The sequence below is a fragment of the Lithobates pipiens genome, unplaced genomic scaffold (genome assembly GCF_037356315.1).
Source record: "Lithobates pipiens isolate NorthernLeopardFrog02 unplaced genomic scaffold, aLitPip1_a1.2 Scaffold_19, whole genome shotgun sequence".
NCBI lineage: Eukaryota > Metazoa > Chordata > Amphibia > Anura > Ranidae > Lithobates > Lithobates pipiens.
In genome coordinates this window covers 171,568,506-171,591,999 of record NW_027507764.1, presented here as the reverse complement: position 1 = coordinate 171,591,999, position 23,494 = coordinate 171,568,506, and the positions used below count along the sequence as shown (strand labels likewise).

General features: G+C 43.4%; 1 protein-coding gene across 1 annotated transcript in view; it reads left to right on the top strand.

Annotated features, from left to right (window-relative positions):
* TOPAZ1 (testis and ovary specific TOPAZ 1) overlaps positions 1-23,494 on the top strand; it is a 594,775-nt gene that overhangs the window by 201,662 nt on the left and 369,619 nt on the right. Inside the window, exon 7 of the mRNA XM_077491472.1 lies at positions 19,141-19,220. Within this exon, the coding sequence (XP_077347598.1) occupies positions 19,141-19,220 (80 nt within the window). The remainder of the gene's footprint in view (positions 1-19,140; positions 19,221-23,494) is intronic.

Sequence of the window (23,494 nt, the reverse complement as noted above, 5' to 3'; positions counted from 1 at the left end):
AGAGCCCCAATAGAGGGGGATGTCTGTTGGGAGTGGGCAGTAGTCGCTAGCATACGTCCCGTGTGTTCATCCTCCTCATAGAAAGCTGCTCTTTGAAAGAACCTCTTCCTCTCCGCCCCCGAGGCTGTCATTCAGTACAAAGCGTCTTGCACCGAAAGCCACACTGTCCTGTTAGCATCAGTCGGGTCTGCAATAAAGGCATTCTCCAGGTCCTCTGCCACCTGTTCCATTCCCTCCCTCTGAGCATTTGTTTGTCTCTTAATGGCTTGGATTTCGGTAACGGAGTCCTCTCAGGACAGCCTTAAAGGCCTCCCAGGTCATGACCATGTTTTCACTGACTGCATGAAAGCGCCAAAAATCCAAGATATGGGAAGGGAAGAGATTCAGCCAAAAGGCATTCATCTTCCACGGAGCCTTGACTACCGCAGAAGGGGGACGCATCTCCAGGGTTATAATCAATGGGGAGTGATCCGATATACTTCTGGGAGCATAAGTCACCTCCATGATGCATCGTACAGCTGCATGTGTGCACAGGCATAAATCTATCCTTGACCCCTGGGGGGGGGGGGGAAGGAGGGAAACATACACAAAAGCAAGAATACATTTAAACAAACTCAATCTGCATAAAAGAAAAACATAGCGGCCCTCTGAATCAGTCTCTGAGGCAATTTCCTCGCAATCTATGGAGCTATGTATCGGCACACTCACACACCTTGAATATGAAGTGTGAGTGGAGTGATATGCCCTACCCACCCATCGATAGTTCAGGCACGACCCTGAATCAGCCGTGAGGTGGGTCTCCTGTAAAGCACAGATGGCAGGCAAACATTTCCTCATCAGAGAAGACACCATAGTGCATTTCAGGGGGTCCTGCAGTCCCCGGATGTTCCAAAACAACACTATCACTGTTATCAGGGGGGTTCAAGTACAGTTCTGACAGGGGGAACACAATGATCTCTCAGCCCACCCCCAAATTACCTGAGGATAGGGCCTGAGATGGTACATCTATATAGCCATGGGGGCTGGTGTTTTCAGCCAGACAGCAAAAGAAGCTGGGACTCCACAGTCCTGCCAGTATAAAGTGTTTGCTCTGGAACCAACTTGTACAAAATAATTTCTCAACCCGCACAACGGTGCGGTAAACATACTTGAATATTTCCAACTTTGCAGGCAAACCGCCTGTATGGATTTGGTACTTTGGGTAATGTAATCACATTGTAATCCTGGACACTGATATGTCAATTTAAACTCCAAACTCTCAGGGGGCAACCATGAAAAAGGCTGCTTTCTGTGGCCGCAGAGTCACAGTCGATCCTTAGCAGAATTACCAGGAGTAATGTAGCTCATTCGAAAGCCTTCAGGAGGTGCATCAGACTTCCCCAGCCACAGGTCTCTGAGCCTGGCAGAGCGAGTTAGTATTTGCGTCTAGCCAGTCTGAGGCTTTAGCAGGGTGCTCAAAAAAGTGGGCCTGGCCCTGCAGGATGACTCTAAATTTGGCCGGGTATAGCATTGCATATATCGCCTGCAACTCCTGCAGTCGATTTTTTAAGTTCAGTAAAGCGTGCTCGGCTCTTCTGGATAGCAGCCGAAAGATCAGGATAAAATTAGTCCCGCGTGTATTGAACATTCCTCTTTTACCTGGCCAATCTCTGTATAGGTTCTCTGTCCCTGTAGTTCAGCAGACGGGCCAGTATCGGACGGGAGTAATTGTCTGATGGGAGAGGCCTAGTCGGGACTCTGTGAGCCCTCTCCACTGCATACAAGTGTGTGAAGGCTTCCTTCCCAAAAATCTCAGCCATCCATTGTTCCGCAAATTGTGTGGGGTCACGGCCTTCCACCTTCCCTGGTAACCCCACTTTGCGCACATTATTGCTCCTGAGGAGTTTCTCAAAATCTTCCATGCGCATATCAGTGGCCTTAGCCAGGTGGGCAGTGGATTGGGTATCTTTAATCAACCTGGGAAGTTTATCTTCTAGTTCACTAATCCTGCTCTCCACAGCAGTGGTTCTCTCTCTTATCTTTTGTATGTCCTGCCTGATCAGGCTGACCTCCTCCTCCAGACCACCAAAGCGTGCCTGTAGTCTATTCACAGATGCTGTACGTTTATTCACAGCTTTAAATATTGCTGCTAGTGTAGGCTGCTCACCTCCCTCCACACAGTCTCCTCCAGAGCCGCAAAGCCTCCCTCAGTCTGATCCATCATGGCGTCTGCTCCCTGTTCTCTCTCCCCCTCCTCCATATCATTGTCACTGGATGCAACACAGCCATCCAGCCAGGGATTGCATATCAGCCAATCCCGATTTCCCAGCCATCTTCTGGGCATAGTACCTTATGTCTTTAGGGGGGTTCCCAGCGTCCCCTTTGGGGTATTTCGGTGTTTTACTTGCCCCTGTCTTCTCCCCGCCACTCACTTTCTGTGTGGATGATGGAGCGGCGCCATTTTGGAGCTCCGGGCATGGGGCTTCTCCTCTCTGTCCACGGGTCATCATAACCTCAGGAAGGACCAGAGTGACCGCTGGGTGTAGAGTAGATATCCCCCCGCTAGTACCGCAAAAAACTGGCGTTTTTAGGTGCCGGAAACCGGATTAATTCAGGATGACACTAGGAGCTCTGAAGATGCGTCTATTCATGTACCGCGCTGGCCACGCCTCCTGTCAACAGAGTTAATTCGAGAGAGGTACATAAAGGGCAGACGAGATGGTTTTCTTCCTGATGACGTCTTGGAAGTGATGAAACGCATAAAAGTGTCACTTCCCGGTTGTGAGATCACTTCTGCCATTTGGAGAGCAAGCTGCGCACCCATAGTGGAATAGAGCAGTGTTACTTCTATGACAAGTATCGGGAGGTTGTTCTGGGTAATGAGGGAGGGCAACAGTCTGAGTGCGCTTCTTTTAACTGTCATTGGGGTTTAAACCATAAAATATGTTGCGTTGGTCTGCTTTTTCTATAATACCACATGTGATTTAGAATATGCCATCCCTATGATGTTCTTGGGCGCACTTTAAATGGTGAAAGGAGGAGGCTGACAGTGGAGAGGATTTAAATATGTGAGTGCATTGATAACCTACCTATTAATACGTGTGGAGGAGTACAGTGTAATCATTCCAAGGACACATGGGGCACTTATCAATTGATGGACTTGTTTAGCGCTGCAACTAACTATTTTTTTCATAATCGATTAGTTGGCCGATTTTACTGTTTTGATTAATCTGAAAAACACGTCAAAAAAAGTGTGGTGTATAATTTAGTTATTTATGTAAAGTTGAAAAAAAGAAAATTTATTTTTGCGTATCTATATGCAGTGTTAAATATAAATAATCAGCTATATGATCAGGAATATCAAATCCACTCTGAGAATAACCGATAGAAGAGATATATAGAGTTTGAATCTGGTATATATTATCAGACATCAACATTTTTATTCAATACATTTTTATAAGGGCTAAAAACAATGTTTTGCATATTTTCAGACAGAACTGTATTATAATATTATACATGACAGACTCCCTTGTCATAGGCAGGTAGCATGATACAAACACACAAACACATTTTTCATTCAAAAATATTTGTTTTAAGAACCATTTTTCTTTTTTTAATCAGAAAAAAAGTTTTATTATTGTTTTGCACTGTACATAGTATAAGGCTTTCAGTGTACAGGTATGTATTCTAAGAAAAATTAGCAAAAAGTGCAAGACATTACAAAATACATTTGTGTACAAAACTCGTGTAGTTTGCGTTCGCCAGGATTGAGTCATATAGATATAACATAAGAAAGAAAAACTAAAGAGAAAGAGGAAAAAAAAAAACAACCAACCATTGTAGTTCTTACAAACCTTCATATCTCAAAAATAAATCTAGTCACCACAATTCAGTTAGACCCCCTTGACGCACCAAGATTAGCAATGACACCCTGTGTCATGTATGACACAACTTTTTGCATCGGATTATCGTTCACCTTGTGTCTACCCCAGTAAGAGCCTGTCTTTGATCAGCTGGTGAGGAGCTAAGCCTGGAACATCCAGCTACACCTGCCACATGGAGTAAAATTAGCATGGGACATTTCTGTGTTGGTATGTTCATTTTTCTTTAATCAATAGTATGTTGACACGATCCACCCATTGCCCCCTAGTGGGCACTCTGGGCACGATCCACAGTTGTGCTATTGGCTTACGCGCCACATATAGCAACTGAAGGATTGCCGCATGGGCTGATGGCGTCAGCGTCTCCTCATTGAGCGCCCCTAGCAAGGATACGGTTGGATCACGTGGTTTAAATGTCGTATACACCATGGATATTGTATCTATTACCTCCCTCCAATATCTAAAAAGTTTGGAGCATTTCCAGAGCATGTGAAGGAGATCACCGTGATCACATTCACATTTCGGGCAGAGGGGGGAATCCCTGATTCCCCATTTGTGTAGTTGCAGGGGAGTCTTGTATGCTCTGTGCAGTAGGTATAAATGGGTCAGTCTCTGAGATGCTAACGCTGAAACCAGGGGGGTGGCAGAAAGGCATAGGCCCCAAGTCTCCCCATTAATGGCTCCCACATCATTCTCCTAACCCTGTCTACAAGGCAACCTGGAGGGGTCCTGTAATTGGCTAAGAAGTATATTATAACATCTAGATATCATAACCTTTTTATCGTCTTCCATGAGAATGCTTTGTATTAGCATATGGTCAGTCTGCTGGAGCTCAGTCGTTTTTGCCTGAGTTTGTATGGCATGATGTAACTTTAAATATTTGTAGAAATTGGTACTTGTAATCCCAAACTCTGCCTGAATCTCCATAAGCGGGGCCATTGTACAGCTGGGAGATATATATTATACCTGCCTTTTCCCAGTTTCTGAATCCTCTGAGTTTCAGTATTTCTGTGTATTGTCTATTACGCCACAGGGGTGTGTGGGTCAAAAAGCCCCGTATCCCCAACATCTTTCTAGCAGAGAAACACAGCTTCACGGTGGGGGCCCCAGGATCTAAATGCATGTAGCCCGCCTCTAACCATGTAAGCGTGGATGTGCTCTCACCTGCTATGCCTAACAGTCTTCGTATAGGGTCTGTGAGAACTATCATTCCCCAGTCTCCCAGCTGTTGTAGCTGGTACGCTATGTAATAGGCTCAGGGGTGTGGAACCGCCAGCCCTCCCTCATTTTGTTGTATTGTAGTGTTGATAGCCCGATCCGAGCCACCTTCTTGCGCCATATTAATTCCGTAAATTGGGACTCAATTAGTGGAACCATCGCCGAGGAATCCAAACTGGGGAGTAAACCCTCCTATCGTTTTCAGCCAAGGAAGCTGCCATCTTGGCCTCCCTTTGATCTTTAACTGCCATGAAGCTGCACATGTGATCAGTTATGACACCAGCCATTGGATGGTTTGACAGTTTGGTTGAGAGCACAACCAGTGTGACAGTTAACATTTCCGGCATGCCGGGAATGTAACAGTTTTTTTCAAACTGTTAGATTGATGGGTTTACTTCCGCTTTAAATACGTTTAACAATTGTGGTGCCCATACCATTTTGATGAGATTTACTCTCCCAACTACTGATAAAGGTAGCTTCCACCAGGCAGTACATTTTTAATGAAATTTGTTAAGGAGGGGGACCAGGTTGAGAGTAATATATTGGGATGGGTCTGGGGCCATTTGAATGCCCAGATAGCGAAAAGAAGTCACTATCTGCACCATCTCCACACAAGCCGTCAATGGGGCAGTCAAAGGATCCAGCGGCAGCAGCACCTACTTATTCCAATTGATTGAGAAGCCAGACAGCTCCGCAAAGGCCCTAATAAGAGTCATATCGGCCTGCTGTATATCCCAAGTGCCACCCAGATAAAAGTAGGGTGTCATCAGCATACATTGAAACAACGTCTGTGCCTGTGCTTCCCTAAAACCCTATGATGTTGGTATCTCCCTATATTCTCGCCGCCAGGGGTTCCAAGGCCAGAGCAAACAGCAGGAGTGACAAAGGACACCCCTGTCTGGTGCCCCGGAACAGTGGAAAAGGCTCTTATAGCTCTCCATTTACTCTGATCCTAGCTTAGGGTTCGGCATACAAGAGCTGGACTCATCTAATAAAATTATCCCCTAGGCCTACATGTTTCAAAACTTTACACGGGTATGGCCATTCGACACTGTCAAAGGCCTTAGCTACATCCAGTGAAAAAATGGCTCTATTGCCAGTGTTATCTACAGGGAGCTGTAGATTTAGGAAAAGCCTCCTAATATTTTGAGCTGTGGATCTTTTGGGTATGAACTTTTGCTCTATTTCTAATCGTTAGTGGGGTCAAATCAACTTTCGTTTTCGAACACAGTGATGAGAAAATTTGAAGGCACAGAATAGAAAACTCAATCAAATTTTCGGACAGTGTATGTGGTTTTCGTTCAGAAATTACACTCATGTTAAAAATTGTTAAAAGCAAGTGAAATTTTATAATGACATTCATCCATTCATTGTACAAATATTCTTGTACAAGAATCGATATGTGTATGGCCAGCATAAGACATGCAGCAATATGCTTTTTTTTTTTTTTTTTATAATTCCTGTCATAATGGGGTTAAACAAAAATTAGCCCTTTATAGTAGAAAAACTGCAGGTAATCACTACTATAAATATTATAATATATATATATATATATATATATATATATATATATATATATATATATATATATATATATATATATATATATATATATATATATATATATATATAAAATGTATGTATGTGTATATATATATTACATTTACCCAGACATAGGATATACAGGGTATTTTACTTGGGAGTCAGACATGAAGCTACAGGGGGGATATAAATCTTTTATAATAAAGTAGTACTAAAGGCTGAGGCTTTTTTTTTTTTTTTTGCATGGAAATAATAATTTTGAATATAATGCAGAATATCGGTAAACAATTACCAATATAATGTAATGCCTTATATTACCTCTTGTCTGTCAGCCGCCAGCTTCTCTGGGCTCAGATTCTGTTATCTGCACAGAGCCCATTAAAGTGATTGTAAATGTTGGATTTATTTTTTTTATTTTTTTTTAAAAGCAACAAATATGTTACACTTGCCTGCTCTGTGCAAAACCATTACACAGAGGAGCCCTGATTCTCCTCTTCTGGAGTCCCCAACTGGCATTTCTGGCTCTTACTGCCTTAAGAGTGCCCCTATAACAAGCCACAAAGTAATAGTATATCTACTTGAGGACCGCCTCATGTACATATACGTTGGTACTTTGAAGAGGGATATCTCGGTAACGGCAGCAGCTGCTGCCACAACCGAGATATCCCTCTTTACAGGAGGCGGTCCTGTGTGCGATAACGGTGGTCTCTGCGGCGGATTCGCCGAGAGATCACCGTTATCGGTGGCGGGAGAGGTGCCGCTGCTCTCCCGTGCCCTCCGCCGCTTACCGGAGCCGTCGGTAATGGTGGAGGCGATCGGGGTCCTATCCGATGGCTGGGTAAAGAGACAAGTGAGGCTAAGATAGCCCCCACTCGTCTCTATACCATAGGAGGGCGGAAGCGACGTCAAAACATCACTTCCGCCCATACCTCTTAAAGGTACATCTTTTTCAATGTCATTTTTCCAAAGGACTTTTTATTTTATTTTTTTTAATTGCATTTAAGTCCAAATATGAGATCGGAGGACTTTTTGACCCCGGATCTCATATTTAAGAGGACCTGTCTTGCTTTTTTTTCTATTACAAGTGATGTTTACATTCTTTGTAATAAGAATAAAAGTGATGCATTTATTTTATTTTTTTTAAAAAGTGTAAAAATAAATAAAATCAAGTAAAATAAATAAGAAAAACATTTTTTTTTAAAACCCACCCCCATTCCGACTAGCTTGCGCACAGAAGCGAACGCATACGTGAGTAGCGCCCGCATATGAAAACAGCGGTCAAACCCCACATCTGAGGTATCGCCGTGATCGGTAGAGTGAGAGCAATAATTCTAGCTCTAGAACTCCTCTGTAACGCAAAATATGCAACCTGTAGAATTTTTTAAATGTCGTTTATGGAGATTTTTGTGGGTAAAAGTTTGACGCTATTCCACGAGCAGGCACAATTTTGAAGCATGAAATGTTGGGTATCAATTTAATCAGCGTAACATTATCTTTCACAATATAAAAAAATTTTTTAATCAAAAACTTTCCCAAAAAAGTACGCTTGTAAGACTGCTGCGCAAATACGGTGTGAAAAAAAGTCTTGCAATGACCGCCATTTTATTCTCTAGGGTGTTATAAAAAAAAACAAAATATAATGTTTGGGGGTTTTAAGTAATTTTCTAGCAAAAAAAACTGTTTTAAACTTGTAAACACCAAATCTGAAAAAGAGTCCTGGTCCTTAAGTGGATAGAGTGCCCCTATAACAAGCCACAAAGTATAGTATATAGTGCCCCTATAACAAGGTGCAAAGTATAGTATTGCGTGCCCCTACAGCAAAGTAATTTTAAAATCGCTCACTTCCCTCTCCTGCCCGGGACTACATGTCCCATGACGCATTGCTCCTAACACATTCACAACTTTTCAGGCACTTATTGACATGTATGGATGGTGACCTGAGCTGTATGTGTGCTGCACGCTATTTTCTGATGTGGAAACAAGTAATGTATTCTGTATGCCAACTAATTGGCTGATCAACTTAATCTATTTTAAAAGTAGTTTACAACTATCCTCAATTATGTCGATTAGTTATTTCAGCCCTAGACTTGTTACCTCACTTGTCTTGTGGAACCATCTAGCACTTGATGTACTTTGTCATATTTGCACGTTTTTATTTAATCTATTACACTTTGTGATTTATTTATACATTTTTGTATTGTTTATGTAACTTTCATCAAGTTTTAAGACACTAAAGCCTCATACACACGAATACAGTAATACCTCGGTTTACGAGTAATGTGATATGAGTGTTTTGAAAGACTAACAACATATTTATTTTACATTTTGTCTTGATATACGAGCAGTAGTTTTACTGTAAGATCAAAAGAATTCCACTCACAATGTTAAGGAGTCTGGTGTTGTACAGTACAGTAAAGCTGCTGGTGTACAGTACAGCGTTGTATGTGGCCAGAGGTTCGGGGGGCACTGGTGGCTCCCAGCACTTCCTGGAGACGTTTGCGTTTGGAGCACCTGGAAGTGATGTCAACAGTTTCAGAGTTCTTCAGGAAGCTCTGGAAGCCACCATCGTCCCCGAACCTCCGACCACATACAGCGCTGTATACTGTACACCAGCGGCTTTACTGTACATATACAACGGCTTTACATGGATGGGCTCCAGACTCCTTAACATTGTGAGTGTATTTTTTTTTTTTTTTCAACACAGAGGTACAGTACTGTATTAGTATGAGCTTTTGCTCATATTTTGATCATTTTTATATGAATAAATGGTTGTGGAACAAATTTTCCATTATTTCTTATGGGAAAATTTTTCTTTGATATATAAGTGCTTTGGATTACAAGCATGCTTTTGGAATGAATTATGCTCGCAAACCAAGGTATTGCTGTAATTTTTTTTTTTTCCCCCGTTCAACCCAGCGGTTTAAACGGGGAAAAAAACCTGAAAGCACAGGACGGAGCTGCTGTATTAACAATACGATCTCCCCTGCTCTGCTGTTGTGCCCAGCCAGAACACTCCACTCAGCACTACTAGCGGGAGCCGGTTGGTAGAGCTTTTTTTTTTTCGGACATGACCACTTCTGTGGGACCAGCTGTCATACACACAGGCAGAATGTCGGCTGATTTCTATGGAACCGCCCGACATTAGGCCAGTGTGTATGCACATGGTTTGGAGCAGTAGCAATTATATAGTATTTTAACGCAAGGTATAAACTTTTTGAGTGTTCATATTAAATTTATATTGCAACATTGTTTAATAATGTGAAGTATTTTAACTACTTTAAAGAGTAACTCTACTTTAGTTGAGAAAATAAAACATTCCCCTCTGGGTGATCTATGTACAGCCCTAAAAAAAAAGTCCATGAAAGTATATAAAGTGATAGGAAAGATAATCCGCGTAGTCTTCAATAGTGAACCACTGATAACAAGTGTAGCATACAGGTGATTTTGTGGGAATGACAACACCTCCACCACAGTACAGGATGGCTGCTCGCCTCACTATGTGGACCCTTTAATTAAAGAGGGTCTAATGCGCACTCCCACTCAGAGTATCAAAATGATGGAAGCTGCATACATATCCTGGAACATCACTTGTCAAAAAAGTATACTATTCGCTACTGTCCACTCTCGATTCACATATATTAAGGGGATAAAAAGCAATGCATAGTGCTCTCCACTTGTAAAATTTTATGTTTAAAAGTAAATCTATAAAACTCACAATGGTGGTACTTAAACCAAGTGCTAGGTCAATACAGCATGTAAACAACAGGATCGAACGATGGCTGCGGGTGACGTCACGTCCGTCTGTCCGCATTACGTCCCATGTATGCTGGACTTCATCAGCGGATACAGAAGTGACGTTTTCAACCCATTTTATGCTATGCTACAATACCATAGTAACCACAAAACCAATTGTTTTGCAAGTTGCCGCGTCCATTGCTGCAGCTCCATGCTACATGACCCAAAACGCCCCTACACAACGCAGCGGAAGTACTGCTCAGCAATTCGTCAACGGACGATCACATGACGCTGTGTCAGGGCATGATAATAAGCACTTGGGCAATGAAAAAAACAATCCCCGAATTGTCCCCATAAAAAGATATACTGACTAATGCTTTTGTGTATAGTTAATCGAACATGAACAATACAAAAAGGTGCAGTGTTTTGAACACAATCAATGCACGATAAGCCACCGATAGTATCCAAAAACAATACTTCATATATTAATTTGTTAAAACATATACAATATGTAATAAATGCGGACCATACAGAAAATTCTAAGAGAATTACTGGTAAATAACAAAGAACATGATGTCACTTGCAACCATCGCTACCAAGCATCAATAAAAATACATATAAAATATATAAAAATGATTAGTACAATCACCAATCTGTTATAAAGCAATTGATGTCACATTAGACATTAAGTCCTCCAGGGGTAAGTACATTGGTCTCGTATATCCAATATGATACCCTGCGACTTAATTGGCGAATAAAATTGCCACCCCTCCAATGTCCTGTTATTCTCTCAGTCTCCCAAAATGTAAGACCCTTTGGGTTTTGTTGATGAAATTGCTTAAAATGGCGGGCTACATTGTGGGTGGTTACACCTTTTTTAATATTGTTAATATGTTTTGCAAGGCGGACATGCAAGGGTCTTGATGTTCTCCTTATATACTGTAACCCGCATGTGCACTCTAACATGTAGAACACTCCTATTGTGTCACACGTTATCAATGTGTCATGTCATATTCTTTGTTGGTGGCAGAAACGAGAAACTTTTTTCATTTCTTGATGTTCACCTTGGAGTGTCTACATGAAATGCATCGTCCACATGCATAACCCCCCACCCAAAAAAAGAGAAAAAATATTTCTCTGAGGGTTTGGAGGGATTTAAAATACTGGGAGCTCACCGATCTCTGAAGGATGGTGCTATATGAATTGAGGACGTGCAGGTAAAACAGGACCAAGCACTTTGTCCTGTTTTAAAATAGACCAATTCCTAGAAATAATTTTTTCAAACTTTTTATGCTGAACATTATAATCAAGAATCGTCCTGAAGTTGTGATCATCTTTCTTATGCTGTTTATTATGCTTGCCAGCCTGACCAGAAACTAAAGTATGTCTATCAATATTTTTTACTTTATCAATTTCCACATTCAAATTGGATCTGTCATATCCTTTCTGTTCCAATCTGGAAATCAAAATTTCAGACTGCGCTACAAAATCATCACGTGTGCAATTGCGGTGCAGCTGAATAAATTGCCCCCTGGGAACCACAAACGATGGTGGCAACTCCCCAGGGGGATATAGGCATTGTGATCCATGAGCTTGAGTGATTGCACAGCCTGAAATGACCAAGATCCCTATTAATCTCTAAAAGACGATCCTATCACAATCCACATTCGATGTAAATGAAATATTTTTATTATTGATATTCAATAATTCCAATAAATTATCTAGGGCTGATATCTCACATTCTCAAACTATGATGAGATTGTCAATAAATCTACAGTAGCAGACCAATTGAGGGGGCAATGCTTGAAAATGGCCTCTTCCTCCCAGTGGACCATAAAAATATTGGCCACACAGGGAGCAAAACAAGCGCCCATCGCAACCCCTTTGGTCTGCAAATAAAACTCCCTATCATACCAAAAATTGTTCCTTGTAAGGCAAAAATCAAGACTACTCAGCAAAAATTCCTGGTGTCTACCTGACGAGGAGGAGGAAAGGGCCCTTTCAACTGATAACATGGCATCATTGTGTCCTATATTGGTGTACAACGAGCTCACGTCCCCTGTTGCCAATTTCTTTGTTGTTCTTTATTATTTACCAGTAATTCTTTTAGAATTTTCTGTATTCCGCATTAGAGCTGCACAATTAATCGTCAAGAATCGTTATCGTGATCTTGACTAAAGTGTTTCACAATTCTTTCTATGCAAAGAATTCTCTCTGCTCTTCTGAAGCCACAGCCCTCAAAAGAAAGTAAGTGAAAAACTGGGCAGTCTGCCAAGAATCAAAACATTCTTTATCAGTTGAACTTAAGTATAAACATTAACAATTTGTCAATGGAATAGACTTTGTGTTTAAGTTAAAAAAGTTTAACCACTTAAACATTAATCCTTTTTCTGGCATTTGTTGGTTTCAAGTTAAAAATAATTTTTTTTCTTACGTTCACTGACTGACGCAACTCCTTTATTCTTGCCCATCGGGTTGTTATGCCACCTTCAGGAGAGGACTAGGTAGAACATGTTAACATGTACAAAAAAACAAGGGGCGGCCCCTTCAGTAGCCTGCTTCCTGTAGCCTGTTTTTTTTCTGCTTAGTGAAGGAGATGGACCTAGGAACCCTGTGGGCCCATCGGTCTGGGGATTTTTTCTGCACAATTTTGTCTTTTTGCGCAAGATGAAGATCCTGTGATCTGCTTTCACTGGGTGACAGACTGGATACCCTTATCCTTGTAGTCTCCCCAGCCTGGCCAATGAGCGTGTGCAGACCATAGCTACGTGCTGGGTCAGCCATGACATGCGCCTCAGGCTCCAGGGGCGGCCGGTGAGCGCAATGCTTCGGGGCACACATATGACTGGGATACCGATGTCTGAGTCATAGTGTGCCATGGCCAGCAGCCACCCCGTACTGATTGCAGAGTGGGTCTGTGATGGAATGTCCCCAGCTCATCCGGATGGTAACTACAGCTCTCCCTGCCTCAGTGGGGCTGAGCAGTTGGGCATTCCCTGGGAGGTCGATTCAGGGGTCCCTCTCCTCTCTTCCTGTCCCTATCTCCCCTCCCCCCTGTGGGGGATGCTGCATGGGCTGCTGAGCGGTGTGTGTGCGATAGACAGGGGTCCCCTGGTGGGGCTCTCACCTTGGGTGGGGTGGCTGTGCCCTGGGTGTCTTTTCTCTCCCCTGGGTGTCTGGAGTTCTGTTCGTGCTGATCGCTGTAGTGCTGTTCTGCTGCCATTTTCTCTGTCTTTTTTCACTGTCCCTCTCTGTGTACAGTTGTTTGGCGGCCATGTTTGGCGTGACCAGGGAGAAGCTTGGTCAGGAACCATTTTACTGTAGTTCGACGGCCATTTTCCCTGTGATTATGTCCTTTATACAGGACACTCGGTGGGCATTTTGTTGTAGCCCTGCTCGGTTTTTATGCCGATCTCTGGTCCCTGAGGCTCAGAACAGCCCGCTTTCTTCACTCAGACACCTGGGAGCTAACACAGAACACAGGCCCCCAACAGGTGGCAGACAGGGTGGGTCAGCATGGCTTCAGAAACGTGTTTCTTCCCCCTAACTCCCTTCAATGCAACCAGCTCATCTGCAAACAGTGCAGCGGCTTTGGACACTTTGTCGGCGGTCCTAAAAATGTTCATTGCCAGGGTGGAGGCGGTGTGCAGGCGCAAAGGTGGTAGAAAGCGCCCCTGTCCTCCGGGGAGAGCTCTGGCGCAGACTCGGGCCCCACTCTGACTGGTGACCCCTGCTCTGTCATTTGAGGTGACGCTGACCAGGACCATCGAACAGTGAGGATGAGTCCCTGTTCGGGTCTGCGCAAGTAGAGCGCTAGTTTGAGCATTTATCACAGCTGTGCGTGATACCCTGAAGATCAGGATACAGCAGGTCCTTCTGCTGCAGTAGCGGTCCCTTTTGGGTCCCGTAAGCCAGCCCGTACACCTAAGATGTTTCCGTATCTGACTTTTTTTCGATAAGTTCATTAAGGCTGCTTTCACACTGGGGCGGTATTCAGGCGTTACAGCGCTAAAAATAGCGCCTGTGTAACGCCTGAAAAAAACCGGCCCCTTTAACTCCAGTGTGAAAGCCGGAGGGCTTTCACACTGGAGCGATGCGCTGGCAGGACGGTGAAAAAGTCCTGCTAGCCGCATCTTTGCAGCGGTAAAGGAGCGGTGTATTCACCGCTCCTAAACTGCTCCTACCCATTGAAATCAATGGGACACCGCGGCAATACCGCCGGCAAAGCGCCGCTACAGCGGCGCTTTGCGGGCGGGTTTAACCCCTTTTCGGCCGCTAGCGGGGGTTAAAACCACCCCGCTAGTGCCCGCACACCGCCGCTAAAACGACGGTAAAGCACCGCTAAAAATAGCGGCACTTTACCGCCAACGCCGCTCCCGCTGCAGTGTGAAAGCAGCCTTACAGTAGAAAGCGGCGCTCAGGCGCACTGAGCGCGCCGCGGTCAATGGCGATATGACGCGATTTGGCGACTCCGTGCGCGTGAGTGAGGTCATCGCGGCTTCGCTGAATGACAGCGGCGAGACCCACCAAGATGATGGATGCGGTGGACTACAGGGGACAGAGGTGACTTCGCTGGCTCCTGTGTCAGGTAAGTGACACATAATGGACTACTATGCGATGCATAGTAGTCCATTATGCTTTACCTTTGCAGGGAATGAAAGAGGAAGTAAACTCATCAGGGTTTACTTCCTCTTGAACCGCAGGTGGTCGTCGCTGCTTTTCTGCATAAGAGTTCTGGGCCTTCGTATCCAGGACAGATCCTTGGGCAGACGTGTCGGACGCGCTGGTGGCTCCGTGGTCTCAGTACTGACTGATCTATGCCTTTTCTCCGCTAAAACTGTTACCTGCATCTGCTCCACAGAGTGGAGGCCGAGGGGATTCCAGTAATACTAAATGACCCCGGCGTCCCTAACGCGCTGACCTAGTACGCCTGGTTGTGAAGGCTCCCTGGTCACTGCCATTGCGAGAGCACCTTCTGGGTCAAAGTCCGATTCTCCTTCCTGTTTACCATTCTAACGGCATGGCTGCTGAGAGCCAGGTGCTAAGGTACCGAGGCCTTTCAGACTCAGTGATCTCAACTTGTTGAGAGCACGGTAATCATCTTCTCGGAAGATATACCATCGTACCTGGAAGGCATACATCTATAGGTGAGGAGAAAGGATGGCGTCCGTGCTCCTATTCTGTTTCCAGGTTCCTGCTGTTCTGCAGCAGGGAGTAGACCAAAAATTGGTTTTAAGCACCATTAAAAGACAAATATCAGCCCTGGCTGTCTTTTTTTCAGTGACCCCTGGCGTGTCTCTATAGTGAGCACATGTGTTCAGGGGGTCCGACATGTAGTTCCTCAGGTGCGTCCACAGTTACCCCTGTGGGATCTGAACCTGGTGTTATCGGTGCTTCAGAACCGCAGTTTGAGATCATCAGAAAAATTCCCTTGTTGACTCTTTCCCAGAAAGTGGCCTTTAAGTGGCCATTACATCAGCCAGGAGGGTTTTGGAACTGGCGGCCTGGTCTTGCAAGTCGCCCTGTCTGATTATCCATTAGGATAAGGTGTTGTTGCTTCCGCAACATTCTTTTCTGCCAAAGGTGGTTTTGACGTTCTTCGATTGTTAAGTTCTGATGCGGTTAGATAAGGTGGTGACTCCACTGTTAGGGAGCACTTCTGTTGTTTTTATGCTGTTTTCCACCCCACGTTATGACAATGCTTGGACGTCCTGATGGTCAAGAATAAAGGAGCTGTGTCAGTCAGTGAACGTAAGAGAAAATAGGATTTTTGTACTCTTCATAAAATCCTTTTCTCTGTAGTTCGCTGACTTACACAGCACCCTCCCCTCCTATTGATTACGCTATACTGCTTGTTGACGTACTGAGGCTGCAGGAAGCAGGCTGAGGGGTTGTTACTGAAGGTTCTGTGTTTTGTACATGTTAACATGTTCTGCCTAGTCCTCTCCTGAAGGTGGCGTAACAACCCGATGGTAGACACCCTAGAGAATAAAATGGTGGATGTTGCAATATTTTATGCCACACTGTATTTGCTAAGCCGTCTTTCAAATGCAATTGTTTTTAAAAAAAAAATATTTTAATGAATTAAAAAAAAAACTAACCAGTAAAATTAGCCCATTTTTTTTGTATAATGTGAAAGATTTTACGTCACGGGAATCATGAGAGAATCGTGATCTTTTTATTCTAAGCAAAAAAATTGAGATTATAGTTTTGGCCAGAATCGTGCAGCTCTAGTCCGCATTTATTACATATTGTATATGTTTTAACAAATTAATATATTAAATATTGTTTTTGGATACTATCGGTGGCTTATCGTGCACTGATTGTGTTCAAAACAGTGCACCTTTTTGTATTGTTTATGTTCAACTGACTATACACAATAGCATTAGTCAGTATATATTTTTATGGGGATGCTTCTGGGATTGTTTTTTTTCATTGCCCAAGTGCTTATTATCATGCCCTGACACAGCGTCATGTGATTGTCCGCTGACGAATTGCTGAACAGTACTTGCGCTTTGTAGGGTCGTTTTGGGTCATGTAGCATGGAGCTGCGGCAATGGACTTGGCAACGTGCAAAACAATTGGATGTGTGGTTACTGTGGTATTGTATTATTTAAAAGGGGTTGAAAACGTCACTTCCGTATTCGCTGAAGTCCCACCCACATGGGACGTAACACGGACGGATGTGACGTCACCCGAAGCCATCGTTCGATGTTGTTGTAAACATGCTGTGTTGACCTAGCACTTGGTTTAAGTACCACCATTGTAAGTTTTATATATTTACTTTTAAACATTACATTTTACAAGCGAAGAGCACTATGCATTGCTTTTTTATTCCCTTAATATATGTGAATCAGGAGTGGACCGTACCGAATAGTATACTTTATTGAGAAGTGATGTTCAAGGATATGTATGCAGCTTCCATCATTTTGATACCCTGAGTGAGAGACCTCTTTAATTAATCACTTAAGCCCAAGACCATCTTCCAGCTAAAGGACCAGACCCCTTTTTGTGATTCGACACCGCGTCGCTTTAACTGACAATTGCGCGGTCATACAACGTGGCTCCCAAACAAAATTGGCACCCTTTTCCCACAAATAGAGCTTTCTTTTGGTGTTATTTGATCACCTCTGAGGTTTTTATTTTTTGCGCTATAAACAAAAATAGAGCGACAATTTTGAAAAAAAATCAATATTTTTTACTTTTTGCTATAATATCCCCAAAAAATATATAAAAAATTTTATTTTCCTCAGTTTAGGCCGATGTATATTCTTCTACATATTTTTGGTAAATTTTTTTACAATAAACGTTTATTGGTTGGTTTGCGCAAAAGTTATAGCGTCTAAAAAATAGGGGATAGTTTTATGGCATTTTTATTAATATTTTTTTTTTTTTACTAGTAATGGTGGCGATCAGCAATTTTTGTGACTGCGAGATTAGGGCGGACACGTCGGACAATTTTGACACATTTTTGGGACCATTGGCATTAATACAGCGATCAGTGCGATTAAAAATGCACTGATTACTGTATAAATGACAATAGCAGTGAAGGGGTTAACCACTGGAGGGCAGTGTAGGGGTTAAGTGTGTGTGTGTGTTTTTTTTTTTTCCTGTAGGGGGCGTGGCTTTGTGTGTGACGTCGCTGATCATCTTTCCCTATGACGGGGAACAGACGATCAGTGACAGCCTCAGTAGAAAGCACGGGGAGAGTTTTGTTTACTCTTACCTCTCCCCGTTCTTCAGCTCTGTGACCCGATCACGGGACACCGGCGGCGATCGGGTCACAGAGCTCAGGACCGGGTAGCGAGTGGGCTATTAAAGTGCAATATACCTGTACCTGTGCCCAGCTGTGCCATTCTGCCAACGTATATCAGCGTGAGGCGGTCCTTAAGTGGTTAAAGGGTCCACATAGTGAGGTGAGCGGCCATCTTATGTTGTGGTGGAGGTGTTGTCATTCCCACAAAGTCACCTGCATGCTATACTTGTATCAGTGGTTCACTATTGAAGACTACACGGCTTATCTTTCCTATCACTTTATATACTTTCATGGACTTGTTTTTTTAGGGCTGCACTGTCTCTTGAATCTATGAATTAACCCTAGGAATTTGGAAATTTTGATCCTTGCTGTTCAGCAGCTATTCTTTTATGATATTTTATTGCGCTGATTTGTTTTCTCTTTTGGGATCTTTGTACATTGCAGGGATTTTATCAAACTCTGTTGCAGATCCCTACCTTTTTTTGTTCTGAACAAATTGCAGTTTGTGTCCATATGCTGAAGCAGTTTGTATGGGGGGGGGACTTTTCTAATTCTCAATCAGCTGCTGTGCCTGCAGGGCTCTGAGGAAATTGGCAAGGTCTGCATCTCTTTAAGATTTGATTTCCCTTCAAGAATATCTCGCCAAAAATGAAATTTTTGTTGCAAGGGGTGCTGAAAATATGATTTGTATCTTAGTGCAGACTTTTGGGAAAATCAGTGAGCCAATCACACAAGCACGAAATGACATTTCTGGGGGCATTCTGTACACAAAGCTTCCAGGTAGCCATATTGAATTGAATTTTACAGAAAATTACAGTGCTGCAGATTGAAAAGGAAAGGTCATTTTTAATAACATTCAAGTACAATGTGACACAATTGTATATGCTGTATATATTTATCTATTTTTGGTATTTTTTCTCCTATGAAAGTGGAGTCGCCTTTTTAAGGTTTTCAGCTTTCTCTTTGCAATAGGAAATATTAGATTGTGAATTTTATTTTTTATTTCTTCCCTTTTTTTTTTATTTCAAGATTTTCATAGGAAAGAAGATTCTCCACCAGATGTAATGATTCCAGACAGTTGGGAGAATTGTACATGTGAAAACAAATTTGTAAGTTTTTTAACAAATTATGCTTTTGTTTTATTAAATAGCTAGCCCATTCAAACATATTTTATTGGATTATCTTTATAGGGATCTAATGGCTTCTGGCTTCTCTATGACATGAATTCCTTGTTTAACCACTACAGATCCACGCTATTGCCAAATGACGGCATTAGCGCGGACCTACATTTCCGGGACTACGTCTATTGACGTGGTCCCGGTTACGAGCGGCCTGCGCGCCCCCTGAGGGGTGCGCGCGGCGCGCTCTGTGATCGGCGAGTCCGTGAGACTCGCCTGATCACCGATCCGTGTAAGGGGTCGATCCCGACCCCTTATCACGTGATCAGCTGTCAGCCAATGACAGCTGATCATGTGATAGAACGGAGCCGGTAATCGGCTATTATTCCTCCTCGCGCTGACAGCGCGAGGAGAGAAAAAAAAAGCCGATCGCCGGCGGCCGTGATCGGGACATCAGTCCCGATCACGGCCATCAATACAAGGGACCACCTGCCACCTGCCTGTGCCCACCTGCCTCCCGCAGTGCCATCCTGAAATAAAATAAAAGCAAAAGTAAGTGCCCCCCGTCAGTGCCCCCCGTCAGTGCCCACAGTGCCACCCACAGTGCCACCCCACAGTGCCACCCCACAGTGCCACCCACAGTGCCACCCAATCTGCCTCAAAGGTGCTGCACCCCAGTGCCGCCCATCAGTGCCCAGCAGTGCCGCCCATCTGTGCCCAGCAGTGCCGCCCATCAGTGCCCAGCAGTGCCACCTATCAGTGCCACCTATCAGTGCCCATCAGTCCCATCTATCTGTGGTACCTATCAGTGCCCATCCGTGCCACCCATCCGTGCCACCCATCCGTGCCACTTATCCGTGCCACCCATCCGTGCCATCTTATCTGTGCCCATCTTTGCCCATCAGTGCCGCCTTATCTGTGCCCATCGGTGCCGCCTTATCTGTGCCTATTAGTGCCACCTTAACTATGCCTATCAGTGCCCACCGGTGCAGCCCATCAGTGCCCACCAATGCAGCCCATCAGTGCCCACCAATGCAGCCCATCAGTGCCCACCAATGCAGCCAACAGTGCCGCCTAATCAGCGCACTTCAATGAAGGAGAAAAATGACCCGTTTGCAAAATTTTATAACAAACTATTAAAACATGATTTTTTTTTTTTTTTTTGCATCTTTTTTTGTTTGTTTAGCAAAAAATAAAACTCCGAGCTGTAACTAAATACCACCAAAAGAAAGCTCTATTTGTGGGAAAAAAATGATAAAAATTTCATTTGGGTACAGTGTTGTATGACCGCGTAATTGTCACTCAAAGTGCATCAGCGCTGAAAGCTGAAAATTGGTCTGGGACTGAGGGGGGTTTAAGTGCCCAGTAAGCAAGTGGTTAACCACCTAATGACTCGATGGACTTGCAGTGTTCGATTGCTATTACAAGCAGTGGAAGGGAATGTCCCTCCCCGCCTTCTGCAGCTTGCTCAGACTCTCCTGTTGCTAACTAATTTTCTACCACAAAATACAGATTTTTACATACTGCCAAATACAATATGAGTGAATAAGTGTCACTAATGATTAATCCCAGCACTCATGAAAAATTCAAAATAAATAATAAGAGTTCATTGCATCATTGGCTGCTGCTATAAACAATATCAGTCATTTCACATCTTATGTCTTAAAATACATTCAATCATTGCAGCATTAGCAGAGCTCTTCCAGTATTTTATACACTGTGTGCTTATAGACAGTTCAAGGTGTGTTGATGTTAATATCCTTGGAAAAGCTCACACAATCTGGATCACCATAAGGATATTTAGGATAGATCATATCCTAAAATCCCATCACCACAGCTCGTGAGATCCACCCCCGTAATGAACTCCCCAGATCTCCAAATACAATGGGCCTTCTATCGATGATGGCTTTGTATTGCATGTAGTCTCACCAAGTAGGAAATCCTCCACCAAAATGAGATTTCTCTCATACCATAAAAACCTGCATAGCGTAGTCCTGTTATAAAATGTATTCCCAATGCATGCCCCCCTTTTAAAATGCACTTGCAAAAAATTTGTATTGCACCGATTTGGTGAGATATCAGGGGTCTAAACAGAAATACAAAATGAAGTCCTGCGCAAAAAATGCCAAAATAATTCAGTCCAGAATTAAACAGACCCCTGACAGCTCCCCTTTGAGACAGGAGAAGGAACTAAGGACACAGATTCCCTAGTCCCTTTCACTACAGCCTCAGCTGCACTGAAGATAAATGGAGAAAAGACAGCGGCTCCTCGCCATTCATAAACTGAAGCATCATAAACACAGTTTACGATGCTCAGTTATGAATGGACAGAGTCAGTGATCACTGACTCTGTTCATTCAGAAAAGGAAGGAGGCAGTAAATTACATATTTATCGGCTCCTTCCTTTGCTCTCCATTCTGATAGTTGTGGGACAGGGGACCGAAGGAGGACACTGAGGACTCAGGGAGCACAAAGGACCCGGGGAGCTGGAGAAGGATACAGGGGATAGTCAGGGGTGATCGGTGCGATAGTACAGGCGAGTACTATCAGCGATCTCCCTGTGTGGCTTTCAATAAAACAGCTGAAAGCCGCGGGGGAGGGAGAGGAGGAGAAGCGGCTGTCATCTACTTGTTTTTTTAAAAGCCACACAGAGATCCGTGATCGTAACCTCCCCACTGCCGCACCGATCATCTGTGAAGCTGCCCAGGTATCGGATTAGGCATTGGAGCATTTGCACCAGTACAAGTACTGGTGCAAATGCTCGGTATCGGTACCGATACTCATATTGGTGCAACCCTACAAAAAATTGCTAAAACCCATAGCATTGATCATCACAACCAGTACTGTCCAGCCTGCGTGTACACTCCGCTCCCTGGTAATTTCCTGATTGTGGTGATTCCTGTGTAGAGTAACAAGACAGTATGAAAAGCCACGTGGTCATGGTCTAATGTGTTTCGTCATCACTAGAGGTCGACCGATATGGGTTTTTCTCTGGCCGATGCCGATATTTAGAAATCATGGCGGCCGATAGCCGATATATGATGCCGATTTTTTTGGGCCGATATGTTAGGCCGATTTTATTTTATTTATTTATTTTTTTCCTTTTTTATTATTATTATTTTTTAATCCCCCTTGATCTAACACACCTTTCCCATTCGGGCGTTTTTCAGGCGCTTTTGGGCTAAAAATAGCGCCTATAAAGTGCCTGCAAAATGGCTCCTCTGCAGTCTGTGTGAAAGACAGAGTGCTGTCACACTGAGGCGATGCGCTGGCAGGATCTTAAAAAAAAGTCCTGCAAGCAGCACGTTTAGAGTGGTGTATACCGCTCCTCCACCACTCCTGCCCATTGATATGAATGGGCACCACTGCCGAAGCGCATGCAATGCGATTTGGCAGCAGTGCTTCATAGGCGCATTTAACCTCTTCCTTGGCCGCTAGCTGGGTTATATGTGCCCCACTAGCAGCCAAATAGCACCGCTAAAATGATGGTAAAGAGCCGCTAAAACTTGCGTTTTACCATCAACGCTCCAGTGTGAAAGCAGCCTTCATAAGTGATACAGAAAATTTCTTACTTGTATGTATGATTTAGATATAAAAAAAAAAACCTATGTATTAAATAAAAACAGGTAGTCAAAACTTTTGGACGAAAAAAAAAAATGGGCTAACTTTACTGTTTTTATTTTATTTTTATTTTTAAATAGTGTATTTTTTTCCCAAAAAAATGCATTTGAAAGACCCCTGTGCAAATGCCGTGTGACATAAAATATTGCAACAACCACTATTTTATTCCCTAGGATCTCTGCTAAAAAAATATATATAATTTTTGGGGGGTCTAAGTGATTTTCTGGCAGAAAATACAGGATTTTTACTTGTAAGCAACAAATGTCAGAAAAGATTTAGTCTTTAAATGGTTAAACTGAGAACTTCTACACAGAGATGACTTCATTCATTCAGAAGTGTAAACATTGTATCATTTAGTTCTTTTCTTGGCAGTCTGCCCAGAGAGGAGGAAAGTGTTGCTATGACGACTCAGGCAACTCACACTGACTTCTATACAGAATCTATACAGAAGTAATTTCAAAGTCCCGCTGTAGTTCTAAATCGGCTTTTTATCAGCAGAATCGATTATTTAAAAAACGGCAAATATCGGCCGATATATCGGCCGGCCGATATATCGGTCGACCTCTAGTCATCACGTCTTCGTCAGAAGTCTGATTTTTACAAAAGTGTAAAAATAAAAGGCCTGGAGCTGAAGTGGTTAAAGT